Consider the following 19,267-nt stretch of genomic DNA (forward strand, 5'->3'; position numbering starts at 1 on the left):
TAAATGAATGGCCTTAAGTCAGGCCCTTCGAGTGCTATGTTAATTCTTCTAGCCCACTAGCATACTGTTGAGTTCAGCACAGCACACCAGAGCAGTGACTTCCTGAATAGTACTCAAATGCTCCCTAAAGGCAGAGAGAAATTTCATAGTGTCACTGCCCGGTTATACCTGTTCTGGGAATATAGTAATTCCTTTTCCAGTGCTGCCAGTCTATTACCTTTCACCAAACACAAAATTCACTTTAAGAAGGGGCAGAAACACAAGTGCCTTTCTGTTAGATAGAGGTTGGGAGAATATATTATTAAAATTGAAACTGACTTCTCTGATTTCTTGGGCAAAAAATCAGATTGGAAGCCAAACAGCTATTTGGCCTTTGCAGACCTTGGATAGTGATGCCCTTGGGGAAAAGGGGAGAGCTGGAGCCATTCCAAACTGTAGTTACAACATTTGTGTGTATATTTACTGCTTTGTGCTTATGCTCTCTGCACTTAATTTTTACTCTCTAAGCCTTGAAGAATTCACAATTTACCAAGAGCACAGTTTAATACAGACGAGTAGAAATATAGGCTTCTATCTCTGTTTCTCATTTCCTAATCATATTTTCTACACTCCCTATATACTGATACCTCTTCTTTTTCAATTCAATTGCTCTTATTTTTGAACGTAGGTAGACAATAATGATTTGTTAACAATAAACATGCCCCTAGCCCTTCCCTCCCCCTTCTTTACCTAGGAGGGCCTCCCTAAGATTCAAAGCCGGAATTCTGCCGTATAGTTAGCACCTGGGCAGCTCATCAAAATATAATCTCCTTTCCCAGACGATTGGAAGTCTCGGCAATGCCGTCACCCAATGAGGTGCGCAAAAAAGAGTTTGGGGATTGATTTTCATCATTAACTTGATATTGCATGGTTTTTGTGGAACTTAAAAAGAAATACATTTTATTACTTTTAAGTACTGCACATAGAGTAAGTCCAACTCATCATATTTTAACAGTTCTTTTTCTGGGGCAGGATGTATTTTAAACATGCCTATGTTAGAGTGTCTGGTGGATCATTTAGGATCAGTGTCCTGTTGTTTGATGAAATCCAGATCACTTCAATGAAATCCAGATGGGGAAACTGGGTCTCTGGCAACAGCTGCCAGATCTTCTCCATATGAAATCTCTTCAGTCTGTATGCAAATTCAAAACTCCATATCCTGGAAATCCCAAACCAATCAAGTGGCGCTCCGCTTCTTAGTTACTGGACTAAACACAGGGAAGCGATTCATTCTTCCCTGAGGAAATAAGCATTTCTTACATACATCTATCTTGGCACAAAAAGGGCTGGCTAAGCAAATTAATAGTGTAAACAGGATTGCACTGGGGAATGTTTGTCCTACTTAAGAGAATAAACTTTTTAGGCACTTTGTGCACATCCACTTACATACAAATAATTGATATGCTAATTACAAATGATTCCTAAAGCCCCTTCCCTGAGGTGTTGTATGATGCTGTTAGTCTAGTTTGAATTACTAGCGTGTCCAGTGCTTGAAAGTAATAAAAATGCATTTAAAAATATTCCATGATTCAGACTGGCTTTCCTCTAATTAAGCTGGGTTAGTGAGGCTTGCCTATATTTAAATAGGACAGAAATTTTTCTACTTTCATCCCTAGTATATTGAAGATGGTGCCCCCCTCATCCCTCACCTTCCTCTTCAGGATTCTCCCCCCTGAAGGGGGTGCATACAAACCCCTTCACCTCCAGCTTACTCTTCTGTGGCACTTGCATGGTCTCTAGGCAAAGGCACTGCCTTTAGTGCCTGGCACACATACATATCCTTTCACTTGTTAACTTGTTAGCTGGTTATTTGATATGGCTCTTTTTGAGGAGTCTTTTCTTTGGTCCTTCTTTAAGTACCAGCGACTATGGCTCTTTCCTGATAGCACAGTGGATAACAGTGCACAGAGAGCAAAGCCCAGCCAAACTTAGCATCGGGCTTTTCCATCAGGTGGGGGACACCGGATTTAACTTGATCTCCATACAGCCCACGTCAACAAAACACAACGAGGCAGCTCATCAGTGCTGGCAGCTGCTGGGCGAAAGGCAGCGTCAGGCAGTCATTCGAAGCTGTAACATGTGAGAGCAGAGCTTAAAGAGTAGTTTTTTTAGGCTAGACTGAAGGGACAGAGCAGCGATGAAAGAACATGGGAAGGGGGAGAATTAGGGTGGTGGTAGGGGGTACATGGTGGAGAGCAGCTGAGAGAAGTAATATGAATTTTGATGTTAGAACATTCTATCAAGCACAGATGTAGTCAAGTTTAGGATTGTTTTCAGAGCAGCCCTAGGTTAAAGGGTGTAATTCTCAAGATTTCCATTTATGAGCAAGGTCTTCCTGTCTCTGGATAGTTTCAGAGCATGTTCTAGCACCGGAACCTTTTAAACTGCTGTAGAAGAATCAGGTCACTTTCTCCAGGGGGCAGGGATCATTCAGCACTAAGAAGAGATCAGAGAACGTGCACATCAGAGTGACAGAACAAACCCACAGAATTCTAGGAGATTGTCCTCCTTGACTTAAATGAAAAAATATCACCTATGAAGAGGGTAGGGGGCTTTCATGGTGTCAGGGCTACTTGGTGCAGGAGTTTAGGAACTGGTCATGAAAGACATTGGGTGAGAGGGAATGGAGACGGAACATAAGAACTGTCCCTCTAACCACCTAGATTTAAAGCCAAAAGGATCAGGTGAAGGAAAAAACCCGTTTTCCACTGCAACCCTAACCTGGGGACAGGCAGGGTGAGCTCACAGACAGAGGGCTCAGGACAACTCAGATCATTGAACACAGTATCCTCCCTCCAAATTATCTTATATTCTTAGGCACTTAACGTCTTTTGAATTTAATATTTTAAAAGACACATCACACTAGGAACAATAAATGAACGGCCCACTTTGGCCTCATTTCCACCTGTGGCTAACATTTACAGTGAATTTCATCAGCGTCTGAGTCATCTATTTTCCAGAAACAATAGGCAATTTTACATCTGCCATACCACGTGGAGGCAGGATAGAAGTTTATCAAATAGAACAAAAGCATTTAACACAAGTATCTTACTTATAGATGGCTGAGTTCAAAGTGCAAGGCTTATAAAACGAATTAGCAGCTTCCATTATCTTTATCACCAGGCCAAAGTGAGGTAGTGATGATCAAAGTGGTGCAGCTGTGACCCAGCAGAAGGGTGGGAGAATAATTTCGTAAAGAATTGTCACCAGCTCTCAGATTGTGAGGAAAATGGGGATGAAGATGGAAGTAAGGCTATATAATTATTTGTTCTCAAATGTAAATTTCTAGAGTTCTTCCCTTCTCATCAAATGAAAGAGAATTTCAAAAAATTTGTATTGCTTAAAATGTTTATGTATGATATGTGTTTATGTGTTGCTTTTGCCATGTCACCAAGCCCAAAGGAGTAAGCTATCATTGTTGGGTCCTCTTGCACTGAGGATCTATCTACTTACTTCTAAAATTGGATGATAAGGAGTCTGGAGTCCCAAGTGGAAGATAAATTCTAGATGGCTTATAATGAAAGAAAAACCTATCGTCATTAAAACATCTCTTCTTTAAAAATATAGACATTAAAAGTCAATAGTGAGAGAAAACATTTCACTTAAATGTCTTTTAGTGAAGTCTCTTCATTCTCACTTTATTCCATTTGGATTGGATAAACAGCTTATAGCACGGATGGAGAATCTCAGGACCAAGAGATGATATAAATTATGCTTATAGTTGCAAAAATGCATAATGTTAAAAATTTTTAGCAATACTAGTCTTAAAAAAACCACATGAAAAGGATGTAATTCCATGAGAAGACCTCTATAAAATGACAAGTGACACTATTCACTTTCCATTGAAAATGGAAGAAAAAGCAGATTTACAGAATCTCCATGTTTCCAAATTTTAATTAGGAATCTAAAACCTAAGAAGTAAAATCTGGCAATATTTATTCTTGTTTTAAACCCATAAAATTACAAATTAAATCCTTAGGATTAAGAGATTCTCTTTTTTTTCTTTTTTGGCAAAATTCTAAGTTGCACTTTCATAAACATAAACACAATGGATTGTGTATACTACAGATAACGTGATTCATTTGTATAAACTTAAATGATTTCTTTTTTTAGGGGTTTTCTGCAATCCCCTGAGATAAAATTTTCCAAGAAGTCTTGGGGATGGTATTTTCCCTTATGAAAAAATTTCATACTTTCATGTGACACTTTGGGGGACAATATAGCTGATGGTTAAGAGGCAGACAGATGTGGATTCAAATTCTGGCTTCACCACTTACTACCTGTGTGATCTTAAGCAAATCAATCTTTCTAAGCTCCAGTTTTCTCATTTGTAAGATGGGAATAAGAATACCCACTTTTGTAGGTATTGTAGATTGTACACTACTATAAGGATCAAATGAAAAGGATCAAATAAATGTTTACTGCAATTCCTGGCACGGGCAAGTGTTCCCTAGAAGCTAAGCTCCAGGGTGCAGGAGCCTCCTGTGTCTCGTTTACCACCACTAGTGCCTAGTACAGTACCCAGCAGAGAGCAGACACTCAATATGTACTTGCCAAATGAATGAATAAAATAGTGTCACTATACTCAAAGATATGCAAATCCCCTATGTTGCGTGGTAGCTCCCCCCCTTTATTCCTGTTAATTGATGTTTTAAAAATCCTATAAGGTGACTTAAGGTGCTTGATTCCTTTGTAGGAAGGTCAGAGTGGCTTTTGAGAGGCGAATTTTGGCCCCAGACCCACAGGAATAGATCCTGTGCTTAAAACACCACTTATTAGTATTTCAGAGGCCATGTCAAGGTCTAAGGAAAATTCTCGCACAATAAACATATACTACAGAGACACTATATTAAGCATTAGTGATACTTTTTTTCTCTTCTTTGTTGGATAGCAGTGGAGCTTAGTATAGATGGACAAAAGAATTCCTCACAGGAACAAAAACTTAGGCTTAAATGAGCTATTCCTTTAACGAGCTTGTTCTTGTCCCTGAGAACACGTTCTTTCTGGGTAGGCTACTCTGGTTAGCCCAAGCACAGTAGAATTAGAGTTTGAAAAAAGTAGTTGAAGAGCTATAAAAAATTATTAAAAATAGAAAAGTATAATATTTCTCTCATAAAAGAAAGGAGGCAAAAATATTAAGTTTTTTTTTTTTTTTACTTCTGGGATCTCTGAATTTTTCTTTAGGTCAGTGGTCTTCAATGGGGAAAAAAGGTTTCTTTCAATTTTGAGTCCAAGAATATAAGCCATAGGACTCAAGGTAAACAAGCCAAGGACCAAATACAGGTAGATTCTTATTTTAATAACTACCATTATGAACCCTAGTTCACTAGAATAAGATTATTTGTTGGGTTGGGTTGATAGCTTTTACTAGCGAAGTTTTGCATATGTGGATATAAAGACTGCTATTGAACGAGAAGTCCTGTTTAATAGAGCCTTTCATAAGTCCTATTCATTGAGAAGTCTGTTTAACAACGTGTTTTCCTTTCAGTAAAATATTTATGCAGTGTCTGTACTTAATTATCTTACAAAGTTGAATACTTGAATATTCTTAATTCAACTTTTTTCAATTTAATTTTTTTTTCAAAATGTTGAACTGTCAACTTCGGTATATTTTGTATCCATACACATTATAAGCACCATATATATAGCTTTCCTATGAGATATATACTAATAATTGGACATTTAGTAAAGAATGCTTTCTGGCTGTTAGGGTTGTTAAATGGTAGGTAGGAAACAAACTAAGAAGTTTAAGCCAACTCTGAATTTCTTTCTTTCTTTCTTTTTTTTTTTTTTTGTGAGGAAGATCAGCCCTGGGCTAACATCCGTGCCCATCTTCCTCCACTTTATATGGGACGCTGCTACAACATGGCTTGACAAGTGGTGTGTCAGTGCGTGCCTGGGATCCGCACCCTGGGCCGCTGCAGTGGAGAGCGTGCACTTAACCGCTACGCCACCGGGCCGGCCCCTGAATTTCTTTTTCAAACTATGCATACATCGTGACAGTTCACAGTAGGCAAGTAGTTTGGTCATCCTGCAAGATTTGAGGTTTCAGAGTGGTACCCTACTGTTTATCAAAACCTCTCTTGAACCATCAGCAAGGAAGTACTTGTTATTGTCCTTTGCTCCCACAGTCCTTAACTATAAATGCTCCCAAAGTCATCAATACATGTTTTTAGGTAATAGCTTAAACATTATTAAGACTATTGTGGGGGATCAGAATTGGCCACCCCAAAATGTGTCTCTTTGTCTTATTTTTAAAAACAAAAGACTCTGAAAAAAGCTTTGGCCTTCCACCTAACTGCCTAAAAGAATTTAAGATAGAAGGCCTGTTCCAGGAAGGAGCTACTATCAGGAGGTGACTACAGTTACCAGGTGCCAGGTGAAATCCTGGCACCCTTGGAATCAGGAGCAATGTAAAATAGGTGTGATAAGAAAGACACTAAGAGGCCAGCCCCGTGGCGTAGTGGTTAAGTGCGCGTGCTCTGCTTTGAACCACGGTTTGCAGGTTCGGATCCCAGGTGCGTACCGACGCATCACTTGTCAAGCCATGCTGTGGCAGCGTCCCATATAAAGTAGAGGAAGATGGGCACGGATGTTAGCCCAGGGCTGATCTTCCTTAGCAAAAAGAGGAGGATTGGCATCAGATATTAGCTCAGGGCTAATCTTCCTCACAAAAAAAATTAAATAAAAAAAATAAGAAAGACACCAACAAACCCAGCTTATTGAAATTCTGTCTCTCAGGCCACATTCTCAAACATTTGTTTTTCCATTTCTACGTGAATTGCCTTCCTCCCCTCTCAAATCCCAACCCCCCACCCCCAACATCCTCCTTTGTCTTTACCTGAAGATAGTATTTAAGATGAGAACCTCTGCCATTTTGGTGAGTTACCCAGTTTTTCCTGGGTCTCTCCCACGTATACATGTTATTAAACTTGGTTTTATTTTCTCCTGCTAAGCTGCCATTTTAATTATTTGGCCAGCCATAGAACCTTAAGGGAAAGGGCAAGGGGGTATTCTCCCTTCTGGCCCAACACTATCTCACGTTGCGTTCAAATACAATTAGAGAAGCAAACAGGTTAAACATAGGCAGAGCAGTATTTCCTCTTTCAGATGACATAGCTTGGGAACTAGCTAACCCTCCCTTTGGCAAAACATCCTTCCTCCCCCATCAAACTTTGCGTGTATGTGTGCATGTGGCTGAGGGGGGGGGTGGGCCTTTATGTAAATCAAGAATATAATATACCTCTATCACCTCTATACTAGGTCCATAGCTTCTATTTGAAGGAGGAGATATGCTTATAAGAACAATGATGATTTTCCTTTATGCTAGTTGAAATAGGGCTTTACTTATAATACCAACTCTAGTAGCTCCCATGAAAATTACAGGAAGCTTTTGGGATTCAGTGACCCTTGCCCTTTTAAATTAGTATTGAATGACCTAGGGAGCTCTCACTGTGAACTTGTCTTTTACATAAAATGGAACCCAAGGTCTTTTGGTGTTGAAAACATTCATGTAATGATTCCATATCTGGTCTACTAAAAAAAGAAACCCTCAGCCAATTTTTTTTTTTTAATAAAGAGGGTATGTTCAATCTTAAGATGAAACCTTTAAGTTCCTGCCTGACTAGTTGGCAAAGTCAAAACAGCTATAGCAGAGGAAAAAGAGGAAAGAAGGAAGGAAGGTAGGAAGGAAGGAAGGAAAGAAGGAAGGAAGGTAGGAAGGAAAGAAGGAAGGAAAAGAAAAAGAACTCATGAACCCCACAGGGAGAGGCAGTTCAGGAGCAAACTAGAAATTGAGAGCCAAATGAAAATTAGAGCATCTTGTAAGTGAACCAGCAATAAGAGGTCCTTTATTTATCACAGGTAAGGAGTGAGCCAGAAAACCAGTGGGCTCATGGAACCAAAATGATAAAAAGGAGATAGCAGATACACTGAATGACTTTTTTACATGAGTAAGCCATTCCATACATATCTTTTGGGGTAGGCAGATGGGTCAGAGGACATAATGGCAAATGTGCAAGAGATTGGTTCCACGCAACAAACTAGAAGTAGTCAAAAGCATAATGACTGGGACTAAGTGATATGGTTACCAGGGCTGACCCTCTTCAAAATTATTTAGTTTGCAAAGATTTTTTTTTTTGAGGAAGATTCGCCCTGAGCTAACATCTGTTGCCAATCTTCCTCTTTTTTTTTGCTTGAGGAAGATTAGCCCTGAGCTAACATCTGTGCCAGTCTTCCTCTATTTTGTATGTGGGTCACCACCACAGCATGGCTGCCATCGAGTGGTGTAGGTCCACACCTGGGAACTGAACCCTGGGCCACCGAAGAGGAGCATGCCGAGCTTAACCACTAGGCCACAGGGCCAGTGCCAAGATTGTTTTGTTTTTTGTACCCCTCTCCCTCTACTGCTCCACTACCCAATTCCTGCTCCTCTGAATACTCAGGGTGCTCACGTTCTAACCCTTTCAAAATCTGCTGTCAAGAAAAGCTCTGTGAAACCATATATCTATGGCAGAGTGAGGGTGAGGAGGAGAGGTTGTGCCAAAATTCCATTTTAAGGCCTATGTCTAATTGTAGAATAAAAGTACTTTTCCTGTGAAAGGAATTTCAGATATTAGTCCAACAGATGGGAGAGATGTTTGAGTCAGGAAACCTTCCTGGTACCCTTAGAATCAGAGGTGCCTTCATGTAATGCCCTGATCAGACTTGACTTCTGAAAGAAATCAAAGGGAAAAATTATTGTACCTCTAATGAAAACCTGGAACCTGTTATTCTGGATGATCACTGTGTGGATTGCTGGCGTGGCTCCACCAGCAAAAGAGGACCTGGGAACTGTAAACTGATGAGGGTCTGGTACTTTAGCAGGCAAGCTGGAAGAATCTTTAATAAATGCTGGTCTCCTATACACTGGGGTGGGGGTGGCAATATGGTTTCTGTAATGGGAAATCATGTGTGATCTTCCATGGATCTTTTCTTGGGGCTAACCTCACTTTAAAAATGCTTCTAATTATGTTTGATACCAAGGCTATTTTTAAACATGAATTACCATGGGATTTAAAATATTTTTTTATCATATAGTAGGAACTGGTTTAGAGAGAGAGAACAAAAGAAAATAGAGGGGACAAACAGATGTTTATCTGACTCAAGAAGGGTAAGTTGTAGACTTCCTTGGGGGTAGGCACTGGGAAATCCTCAAGTCTGCAGATGATACCCAGCTGTTCCAGGCTGTGAAATGCCAAGTTGATGAGGGATAAAGGAAGATCTCAGGAGGTTTTATGATTGGCAGATGAGCTTTACTAGGGGCATGTGTAAGGTAATCCATTTAGAGAGGGCCAGATATTACAAACTACACTTGCAGGATGATGGGTGCTGACCTTTCAATTAAGACCCAGGAAAGAGCTCTAGGAAACCCTGTGGACAGAGCACTGGAGAGAACAACCTAGTTTCCTGCTATGGCAAAAAAAGGGCAACAAAATGTTGGGCACTGTCAAGAAGGGGATTAAAAGAAAAACAAAATAATTCTCCTTTTACACAGAACCACAGGACATCTTCATTGGTAAAGTTACATAAGCAGCTCTGATCTGCACATCTCAAGAAGGATAGAATAGAGCCTAAAGGGAACAAAGAAGGGCAATTAAAACCATCAATGGCAGGCTCCAGAAAAAAAGGCCTTTTCAGTCTGACAATACAGAGGTAGCCAGGGGACATGATCAAAATCATGAGGCTAGCTGCTGCATGATGACTTGGCTTGCCAAATCTCTTGAGCTAAGAGGCACCTTTGAAGCATAAAGTTTTTATTTTTTAACACTTCTACTTTGTTTATACAACTGCCAGTGATGACGGCCAGTGCAGGCTCCTTTGGGAAGTCCCTGTTTCCACCAGAGGTTGGGAGAAATCTGAGCTGAGTAGGGGAGGGATCAAAAGCACCTCCATCCCCATTACTTACCATAAGAATGTTGACTTGCTGACTTCTAGTCAGACTCACTTTCTCTACTGCCAATGTCAGCAGTGAATTTGTACCCGACCGATCTCAATTTTTACAAATATGAGTTTAGCGCCCCCCTTCTGTAGGGCTTTTCAGCCCCAGTGGTCTACACATTGGCACCAAACTGTCTGCCTACAAGTAGCCATAATTTAATCCTTAACCATAGTGTAAAAAGAACAGATTTCTGACTCCAATTTTAACACAACAGATAGAACTCAAAAACTTGTAATAAAGAACTCTCTAATATTCACATCGTGAATGGAAGCAGATCTCCTTAATGGAAAACCAAAATGGACCCTCCGAGGCTAATGAAACCACACACGTACAGATTTTAGCTAAAGAAGTAGCAGACAAGGGATTCCCCAGGACAGCCTAGAAGCTCTGCTCTTGGGATAGCCTTAATCATATGGGGTAGCAGGTAAGATCAAACTGAGAGTGTGGCTCTGGTCCAAGCACGCGGCTCTCCCAAATAGGAGATGGTTACCTGATCAAATAAAGCATAATGAGCTGTGTATAAAAGCTACGTGGGTATACAGTAGATCTTTTTTTCTTCAAATTTTTCCTTGAAAACAAGAATTCTGTGAGATTGGGGGCCACTTCATCCTATAGAAATGTGATCCACTTGTTACTGGCTCAGCATTACTGCCATACCTTTCACAGATGTGGTAATACTTCTCATCCTGTATGCCATCCTGAATGGGCACATTTACACTGTAGTACCGTCCCTTCCCTAGGCCAACATCAGACACATCACCTGTTCCTGTAAAAGAGAGGAAGACTATAAACAGTCTTAAGAACATGAGAATTAAAAAAGTTGAAGGATTCTCTGATAGGAATTCAGAAGACCAAAAGGTCAATTAGGAGAACAATCTTGAATTAGTGATGGTTTCTAAGGGAATTAAATTAAGAAAAATAATACGGAGAAGTAACTGCTGTAAACAATGTTGGGGAAGCAGGAAAACCATAAGAAAATGGAAAAATCTTAGTTTCCATTTTGCTGGATCAAAAGAAAAAAGAAGAGATTAACTCCTTTGCTTGGCTTTTCATACGTCTTAGATTGACATAATAGTAATCTATCAGTGCAATTATCAGGATGTTAGGAGTTACACAGGGTATCTGACAGTACAGTAAGTGTAAGTGAGCTGTTATGTTGACAGTCCATAAAAATCATCTGGAAAAAAACCACTATTACATTCTTCTTATCATTGTCCCCTGAAATGACCTGTGTTAAAATTTTGCATAGAGTAGCACCAATAAGGTATTAACAGCATGGAACTATCCAAATATAAGATATAAGAAATGTCTAGAAGAACTGCAATATTTATTTCTCAAATGTAATACTGAGCATACAGATCACTTGCCTGGAAAAAATCCCGGGGAGAATTTGTGCAGAGACACTGTCATGACTTTGGAGGTGAAACTGAAGGCATCTTCTACACCTACCAGAGAAAGAAACAGCAGAAGAATCACTTCATATATGCAACTCTTGTTTTCAACAACTGAAACTCTAGAAAGCAGCTGCGGGAAGGAAGAGAGATGAGAAGGTAGCAATAATAAAGCTAACAAGCCGAGGAATAAAAGTAACAGAACCCTCTGGTCTTTGTTCTCTGTGATTATAGGTTGAAGTAGAACTTTGGCCCCAAGTGAAGTTTTGGGGTTCCTTTTCAAATTCATGGCAAATTATAACTGGGTTTCCCCTTTCCAAGCAATAGGATGTCTAGGCTCTCTTTGACAACCTGTTCTAAAAGGCGGGGAAGGGCTCATTCTCAGAATTAAGGCATTATCAACAGAGCTGAATAGAGGAAACTGGCACCATCCTGGAAGTTGTATGTTCTGTTTTGTTTCAGTGGTTCTAGTTAAACTCTTGGGATTTTTTTTCAAAGAAGTATAATGTGGCAACCCTTTGAAAAACATGGCCAATACAAACATTAGGCATTATATACTGAAAATCTAATTATAAACTGCTTCTCTATGATATAGATTTGGTTATAAATGTAGTTCACCCAAAGTCCCGTGTGTAGTAAGTAGCTTATAGTACATCTTTCTGGCTAAAACACGGAAGGTTGAAAGTAGCCCTGGCCTTGTCCCTTAATAGCAGCTTTATAAGAGTTTTAAAGCCTGGAGACAGATGGGGGAAAAACTTTTCTAGAAAGGAGTCTCCTTTCCATTTAAACAGAGTCAGAAAATGAATAGAGGCCTGGGAGATAGAAGATGTAACACTTATCAGCTGCTTACGTACATAACACTTATTCAGAAAAACACAGTGCCCACTTCCACACCTTTCCTCCCAGAATCACACATTGTCATACTACACTCAGATGACCCATCTATAAAATGGAAGGACTACTAGCAAAATCATGTACTATCCTCTTTCATACTTCAAATAAAAAAGCTGTCTCTGTTTACTTAATGCTTTCAGTCTTCATTAGAGGCCAACAGAGACCTTAAAAAAATCTTAACTCTATTTGTATATCACAGGTATGTCTGAATTTCCCAAGCCTTATGTTTTGCCCTAGGGAGGCAGTTAAAACCAGTTAAAGGCTTCAGGCACAAAGCACTAAGTAAACAAAATAAAATAAAACAAAATAAATAAAAAGAGCATTTTAACTTAGAAACTGAAGTATAAACAAGGATAATTCATGAAAATCCTGATTATTTATCCATCCAGAAAGGTGCTACCAATTTACACTTCTATAAATGGTGTATGAGACTTCCCAGTTTCTCATACCCTGACTAGCATGGATTATTATTGTATTTAACCTTAGGCAGAGAGAATGCTCTTGTTCTAATTTGCATTTCTCTGAATATTAGGGTATTGAGCACCTTTTCATATGTCTAGTAGTCATTTGTATCTCCTCTCATTGGAAATTCCATTAGGCATTGTTAGAAAATCGTACTTTAAAAAAGGACATAGTTAGGGCCGGCCCCGTGGCTTAGCGGTTAAGTGTGCGCGCTCCACTGCTGGCGGCCCGGGTTCGGATCCCAGGCGCGCACCGACGCACTGCTTCTCCGGCCATGCTGAGGCCGCGTCCCACATACAGCAACTAGCAGGATGTGCAACTATGACATACAACTATCTACTGGGGCTTTGGGGGGAAAAAAGGAGGAGGATTGGCAACAGATGTTAGCTCAGAGCTGGTCTTCCTCAGCAAAAAGAGGAGGATTAGCATGGATGTTAGCTCAGGGCTGATCTTCCTCACAAAAAAGAAAAAAAAAGGACATAGTTAGATAGGTGGAGGGTATAGGGCTTGGTGTGAAAGAGAAGTGTGGTTAGGTAGACGCAAGAAGGTGAGGATAGGGTAGGAACGCTAGTGAAGCCACCACAGGATACTAGTTATGGAAGCATGGGAGATTTAAAATAAACCAAACGTGTAAGAGTTTGGAGGTGGGGCAAGGGTCACTGGAAGGGAGGTGCTGAAGAGGGGAAATAAACTGAAATGAAACACACCATAAAAGTTGCCTAAAACAGGAAACTCTAAATGGTATAGAAATAACATTGCAAATGGAAAGAATGGTTTCAGGTGACAGTCTTATTTCATTCTTATGTGGTTCAACAGAGTTGATTCTATTCTTGCACTCTGATACTAATAGTTTGAATTTCATAATCATTCATTCATTCAACAAATATTTTACTGAACCACTACTATATGCATAGTTCCGTTTGTTCAAGCCATTGTGCAGGACAGAAAGAAGTAAACAACTTGATCTCTGCTCTGGAAGAACTGAAATGTTGTATGGGAGAGGAAGACATAGGCACATTAAAGAAGTTACTAACAATACAAGACAATATATACTTAAATATCAAAGTCAGTGATGTAAATAATACAGGACTTGAGCAGAGAGAGAGAACACTTGGGCTGGAGTGGTCAGGGCAAATCTGCTACTGTTTGAACATAAACTCCTGGGTAGAACTTGGAGAAGCAAAAGGTGAGGAGAAAGCAAAACTAAGTTAGGGAAAAGTGAGGCAAAGTCGGGGAGGTGGGAACAGTGAGACATGTCTGGGGATCACTGAGTAGAGTAGCCTGGACAGCAAGTAGTGAGAGAGATGGCTGGAGAGAGGTGAGGCCTCTGAAGTAAACCTCAAAAGACAGGGTAGAGTGTGGACTTTACCTTGAAGACCACTGTTTTTCAAAGTGTGGCCTATGCAACAACCGGGGTGTTGTTAACACGTAGATTACCAGGTTCCACACCAGACCTACTAAATCTGAATATCTGGTGGATGTGGCTCAGGAATCTGCATTTTAAAACAAGCTTCCCCAGGTTATCATGATACATATATAAGTTTGAGAACCATTGCTATAGGCCAAGGGTTAGCAAACCAAGTGGCTACATAGTAAATATTTTAGGCTTTGCAAACTACATGGTCTCTATTGCATTTTTTTTCTTTACAACCTTGTAAAAATGTAAAAATCTTTCTTAGTTCACTGGCCATACCAAAATAAGCTGTGGGCCAAATGTTACCCTTGTTATAGGCAATAAGGAACCTATGAAGGTTTTTGAGCAAGGTGGTGTTTTGCATTGGCTAAGTATTCTGATATTCAGTGGACATGGTTCTCAAAGTAGTATGTTGGTTGTTTTAACCCTTTTCTATTCTCTCTACTACCTTTAATTTTCTGTCACCATTCCATGGTAGCATCCATGTAGGTGAACTCCCTGGGGAGGTTTCCCCCACAACTTCTTCCTTCTTTTTCTGTTTTGGCAGCAGAGCTGACCCTAGCCTCTATCATATACTATTCTTTTCCCCTCTTATGCCTTGATTATGTTAGTCAGTCTCCAAAAATCCCTGGAAACAGGGAAGCAGCAATCGCTGATGTGGGGGAGGGGAGGGAATATCCTCAACTAATTTTACTCGATAAGTGTTCCTAGATTAATGGAAATATGTGTCACATACAGGATTTAGTAAGAAACAATGTGCGTACTGTCACTGAAGCTCTACGTTCTAGATGGAAAGTACATAGGAGGGCCGAATACATCCTTTCAGTGAAGTCTTCTAAGAGGGGATTAACGGGGTTAAGGCAAATTGTTAAAGATTCTGCTGCTATTAAAAGTCAGAGAAGATGTCCTGGATTTGTGCAGGACTAAATATTTTAGTAATATAAAAGAAGTGGCACAGATTCTGATTGCTACATGAGTTGGTATCCCTATTGGTGAAAAATTCAGAATGTTAGTCCATCATGCACCCATTCTATCTTGAGAGAAGCATCCAAACTGCCAGCTCTAATTGCAGATTTCACTTAGAACCTATGGAAGTGGCCTGAGGGAGGTTACTGAGCACTGGAGTAAACACTAGGTAAAATTTCTACTTTTTAAGATTCTCTAACTGGAGAGCTCTACTACTGGAGGAGAGGGGAGGAGAAATTATAGGAACTTGATATATATATATATATATATTTTTTTTTTTGGTAAGGAAGATTGTCACTGAGCTAACATTTGTGCCAATCTTCCTCTATTTTGTATGTGGGATGCCACCACAGCATGGCTTGATGAGCAGTGTGTAGGTCCGTGCCTGAGATCCGGGTGAACCCCGGGCTGCCGAAGTGGATCACACAAACTTAACCACTACGCCACTGGGCCAGCCCCCAGAACCTGGCATTTTAAAATGGCTTGGTCAGCAAAGGAGGAATTGCATCAATTAGAAGAATCTCTACTCTACCTACTTTAGGATTCTCAATTAGGAAAATTTCAATGGCAACAGGCATTTCTCCTCTTACCAGTTGCCTAGAAGCAGCTTTAGTGATAAAAATCTGCTGTCCTAGCAGCGAAGCACCTTTGAAAATGAAGGGCTTACCATCTCCATGGTGCAGATCCAAATCCACATAGAGGATACGGTCAAATTTCCGTCGCAATTGTAATATTCCCAGGACAGCATCATTGAGATAACAAAAACCAGATGCTTCATCTCTGCAAAAAAAAAAAGTTGCTACAGCCAACAGCCAAAAGCAATCCAAGGGAGTCTTTACAGCCAAGGATCTAACCCTTGAGATCTCTTCTCTTACAATTCCCTCTTCTTTTAAGAAAAACAAAAATCTACCTACAAAGATTATATAGTAAATGGCCCAGAAGGATCAGGGAATGAAGTGTTTTGGTCAAGTAAATATTCAAGTTGATTGGTAACATTTTCCATTCAGGATCCCAGATTTTCAAAGAATTAGAATATTATAACTATACTGAACAAAACTGAACCTTTCTCTAATGATTCAGGAAACATTTAAAAAAATTTGTAGGACCCCGGGGTCATCATGATGAACACTGATTATCACTTACAGGACTTTAAGTAAGCTAGAATCTAGAAGGGGCCTTAAAGACAATCTTGCTTAGCCAGATGTAGAAGATGTTAGAGCTTGGATTCTCTGTACTGACCCTATGACATAACTTAGAAGATTTTTTTGTTTTTTTTTTTTGAGTAAGTCTTGGCACTTGTTGCTCATAAAAGCTGCGTGTAGAAAGTACAAACGCATAACCTCCTGGGCAGCATAATGTGGTTGCATTTCTGTAAATGTAATTATTACAATGGAGATTGAAGTAGCCTCTTCTGAAGTTATTTTGTTTCCTTCACTAAAATTGTCTTCATTGACTTCACTAATGTCCTTTAACTTTTTTGCTATTGATGATAACTGTGTCACTTTAACCTCTTGCCAACATTAACCTACTCTTTTACTATGTTTCCAATAAGCCGTGTTGAGCAGATCTAAAAGAACATCCTTTATCATCAAAAGTGTATTGTAATTTATTTTAAAGGCCTCATCCTAAATGCTTCAGTTTCTTTTGCTTACACAGACACTTCAAATATCCAGCCCATTTTTTTTCTAAGTTCTCCCTGATATTTTACTTGAAACAGAATTCTGGCATTGCATGAGCATCATTTAAAATAGCATCTTTGCTACCATAAGATTGTAAGACCTTTCTAGTGCCTACACAAGGCATAAACTTCTTCATGAAATATCTTCCATAATCACGTTTTATATTCTGAACAATGCCCTGGTTCACAGGCTGAATCAATGAGACAGGTACACTGGCGAGCAGGAAGTTGGTAAAAATATCACTAGACATTGACTTTGCTTATGAAGGTGCTAGCAAAAGAATAGCTTGGTCTTAGGTATGCCACCAGGAAAAAAACAACTACAGAAAAAGATTTGTCCATCCATGAATTCTCTGTAAATAAGAGTTAAATATGGGAATTTGAAAGCTCTTGGATGCTATTTTACAATTATGAAAAGCTTACATTTTATAAGTCTACTGTCTTAGCACAAGAAAAAAGAGATAATCTGTGTTTATACTGAATATCAATAACTTTTGGGTAGGTGGGATGGAACATTAAGTGTTAGCCAAAAAGAGGACGAAGATGGGGAGGAGGAGAAATACAAAGCACTACAAGATGTACTTCCTTCCCTGGGAGAGCCTACAATTAAGTTAGGGATACAAGTCATATGCACAGAAAAACAAAACCAAAAAACAAACCAAAAAGGCAAGCAGAAATAATATGGCATATAAAGGAGAATACAGAGAAATTCTATAGACAAAATTGACAAAGCAGAGTCATCTCATTGATGATTAAACTTTATCTGAGCCCCATGCTTCTAGAAATCAGCGATGGTTAAGAAACCCCCTGTCCTTTTGTGTTCCAAGAAATGGTTAACCACAAAGGACAACACTGCCCTGGCATATTCCAAGGAAAGAACCATCTTCATGCTTCCTCATGACTCCCTTAAGATTTGCAGATGACTTCCTTGTTTACCTGCCTCTATAAAACTCCTGGCCAGTGCTCGCTTCAGCAGCACATATACTAAAATTGAAATTCCTGGCCACCCTTCCTTTTCTTTGAGATGTTTCTCATTAATGGACATTCTCCCTATGGTAATAGCCTGAATAATAATAATAGTAATAATAATAATAATAGTAATAATAATAATAATAATAATGTCTGTAATTCAGAAAGGCCTTTGTGACTATGTAATATTTTCCTAAATTAAAGGAGCTCTCTTCTCATTGGTTCATAGAAATAAATAAGTGCTTAGATAAATAGAATATTCCTAAAATTCCCAGAAAATTGAACTTTCAAGACTTGTAATGTGCTAAAAAAGTATTCCTATAAAAACAAACTCAAATGTTTTAAGAATTCAAGTCTGCATAACTTAGGTAAATCTTTGGCAAACAAGACTAATTTAATAAATTTTGTTTATTAGAAACAACTATGTCTTTTCTATTTTATCAGTTTTAAGTATAACATACATCTAGATTTTTATTCTATTTAGGTATATTCTTCCTAAATTTATACAGGTTTACTGATTGAATGAGCTAACATTACTTCTACCAAATGTTTGAGATTATGACAAATGTAAATTTGTTTAACCAAACTGAGCCATCATTTTGACAAACTTTATTTCAACAGTAATTATGTTTTGTATGTCAGTTTGAAGATAATTTACAAGATCTTTAGGTAACTGAAAACTTTAGGCTAATACTAAATTGAATTAATTAATGGATATTCATTAGATACCTAGATCATTTCTAAGTTAGAGAATGCATTCATTACTAAGCATAATTTTGGGTTTATATGTTTTTGCTTATTTTTACATGCTACAGAGAGGCCAATGTATTTGGGTCTGTTAATGAACATGTTCTTTTTTGCCACTTAGAGAAGTTGTACTATAAGGGATGTGTATGGATATAGAAAGTGGTAGAAGGTTCACAGAAAAGGAATTTTATTTGTTGAGGTCAAAGTTGGCTAAGGTTTGATGGGCTTATTTGTAAGATTTCCAAAAAGAACTCTTGTATCAAATATTATACTGATGTAAAACTAGAATTTTGCTCTCTGTTAAAATGACAAGTTTTTTTGATTATTGGTCTTCTCTTAATAACAAGTTGTAAAGGTTTTGCTTTACCATTTAAATAATCTTTCTCGATAACAAAGATTCTGTGTTTTACCAGAATAACCTTCTGTGGTTTATGTTGACTTTATTATGTCTTCGATTATTTAACAAAGCAAAGTTTTCTCACTTAGGAAAGAGATGAGATTCTTTACAGTCATATTACCTCCTATGTTTACTTTTAAAATCTTTTATTGTCATTTTGGTGAAATAGAGAACCAAGTATTGTTTTTCAGTAATCCACCATCCTATTTTAATCGAGTCCCAGATGGCCCCTGGAAAATCACGAAGCATTTGTTCTTTCACCTTATAAAAAGAGAGGTGCTAGAAATAATTAGGTTTAATTGATATATTACTACTGCTGAGGTGCATGGGA

The 19,267-nt window shown here is 38.8% G+C and overlaps 1 protein-coding gene across 5 annotated transcripts in view; it reads right to left on the reverse strand.

Annotated features, from left to right (window-relative positions):
* The window catches only part of HDAC8 (histone deacetylase 8), a 235,979-nt gene that overhangs the window by 160,560 nt on the left and 56,152 nt on the right, over positions 1–19,267 (reverse strand). For all 5 annotated transcript variants that reach the window (XM_058536184.1, XM_058536185.1, XM_058536183.1 and 2 more), the window contains exons 5-7: positions 15,813–15,925; positions 11,386–11,463; positions 10,676–10,784 (exon numbers count right to left, since the gene is read on the reverse strand). In XM_058536184.1, coding sequence (XP_058392167.1) covers positions 10,676–10,784; positions 11,386–11,463; positions 15,813–15,925 — 300 coding nt within the window. The remainder of the gene's footprint in view (positions 1–10,675; positions 10,785–11,385; positions 11,464–15,812; positions 15,926–19,267) is intronic.

Source organism: Diceros bicornis, chromosome X, assembly GCF_020826845.1.
Source record: "Diceros bicornis minor isolate mBicDic1 chromosome X, mDicBic1.mat.cur, whole genome shotgun sequence".
In the NCBI taxonomy this organism is placed as follows: domain Eukaryota; kingdom Metazoa; phylum Chordata; class Mammalia; order Perissodactyla; family Rhinocerotidae; genus Diceros; species Diceros bicornis.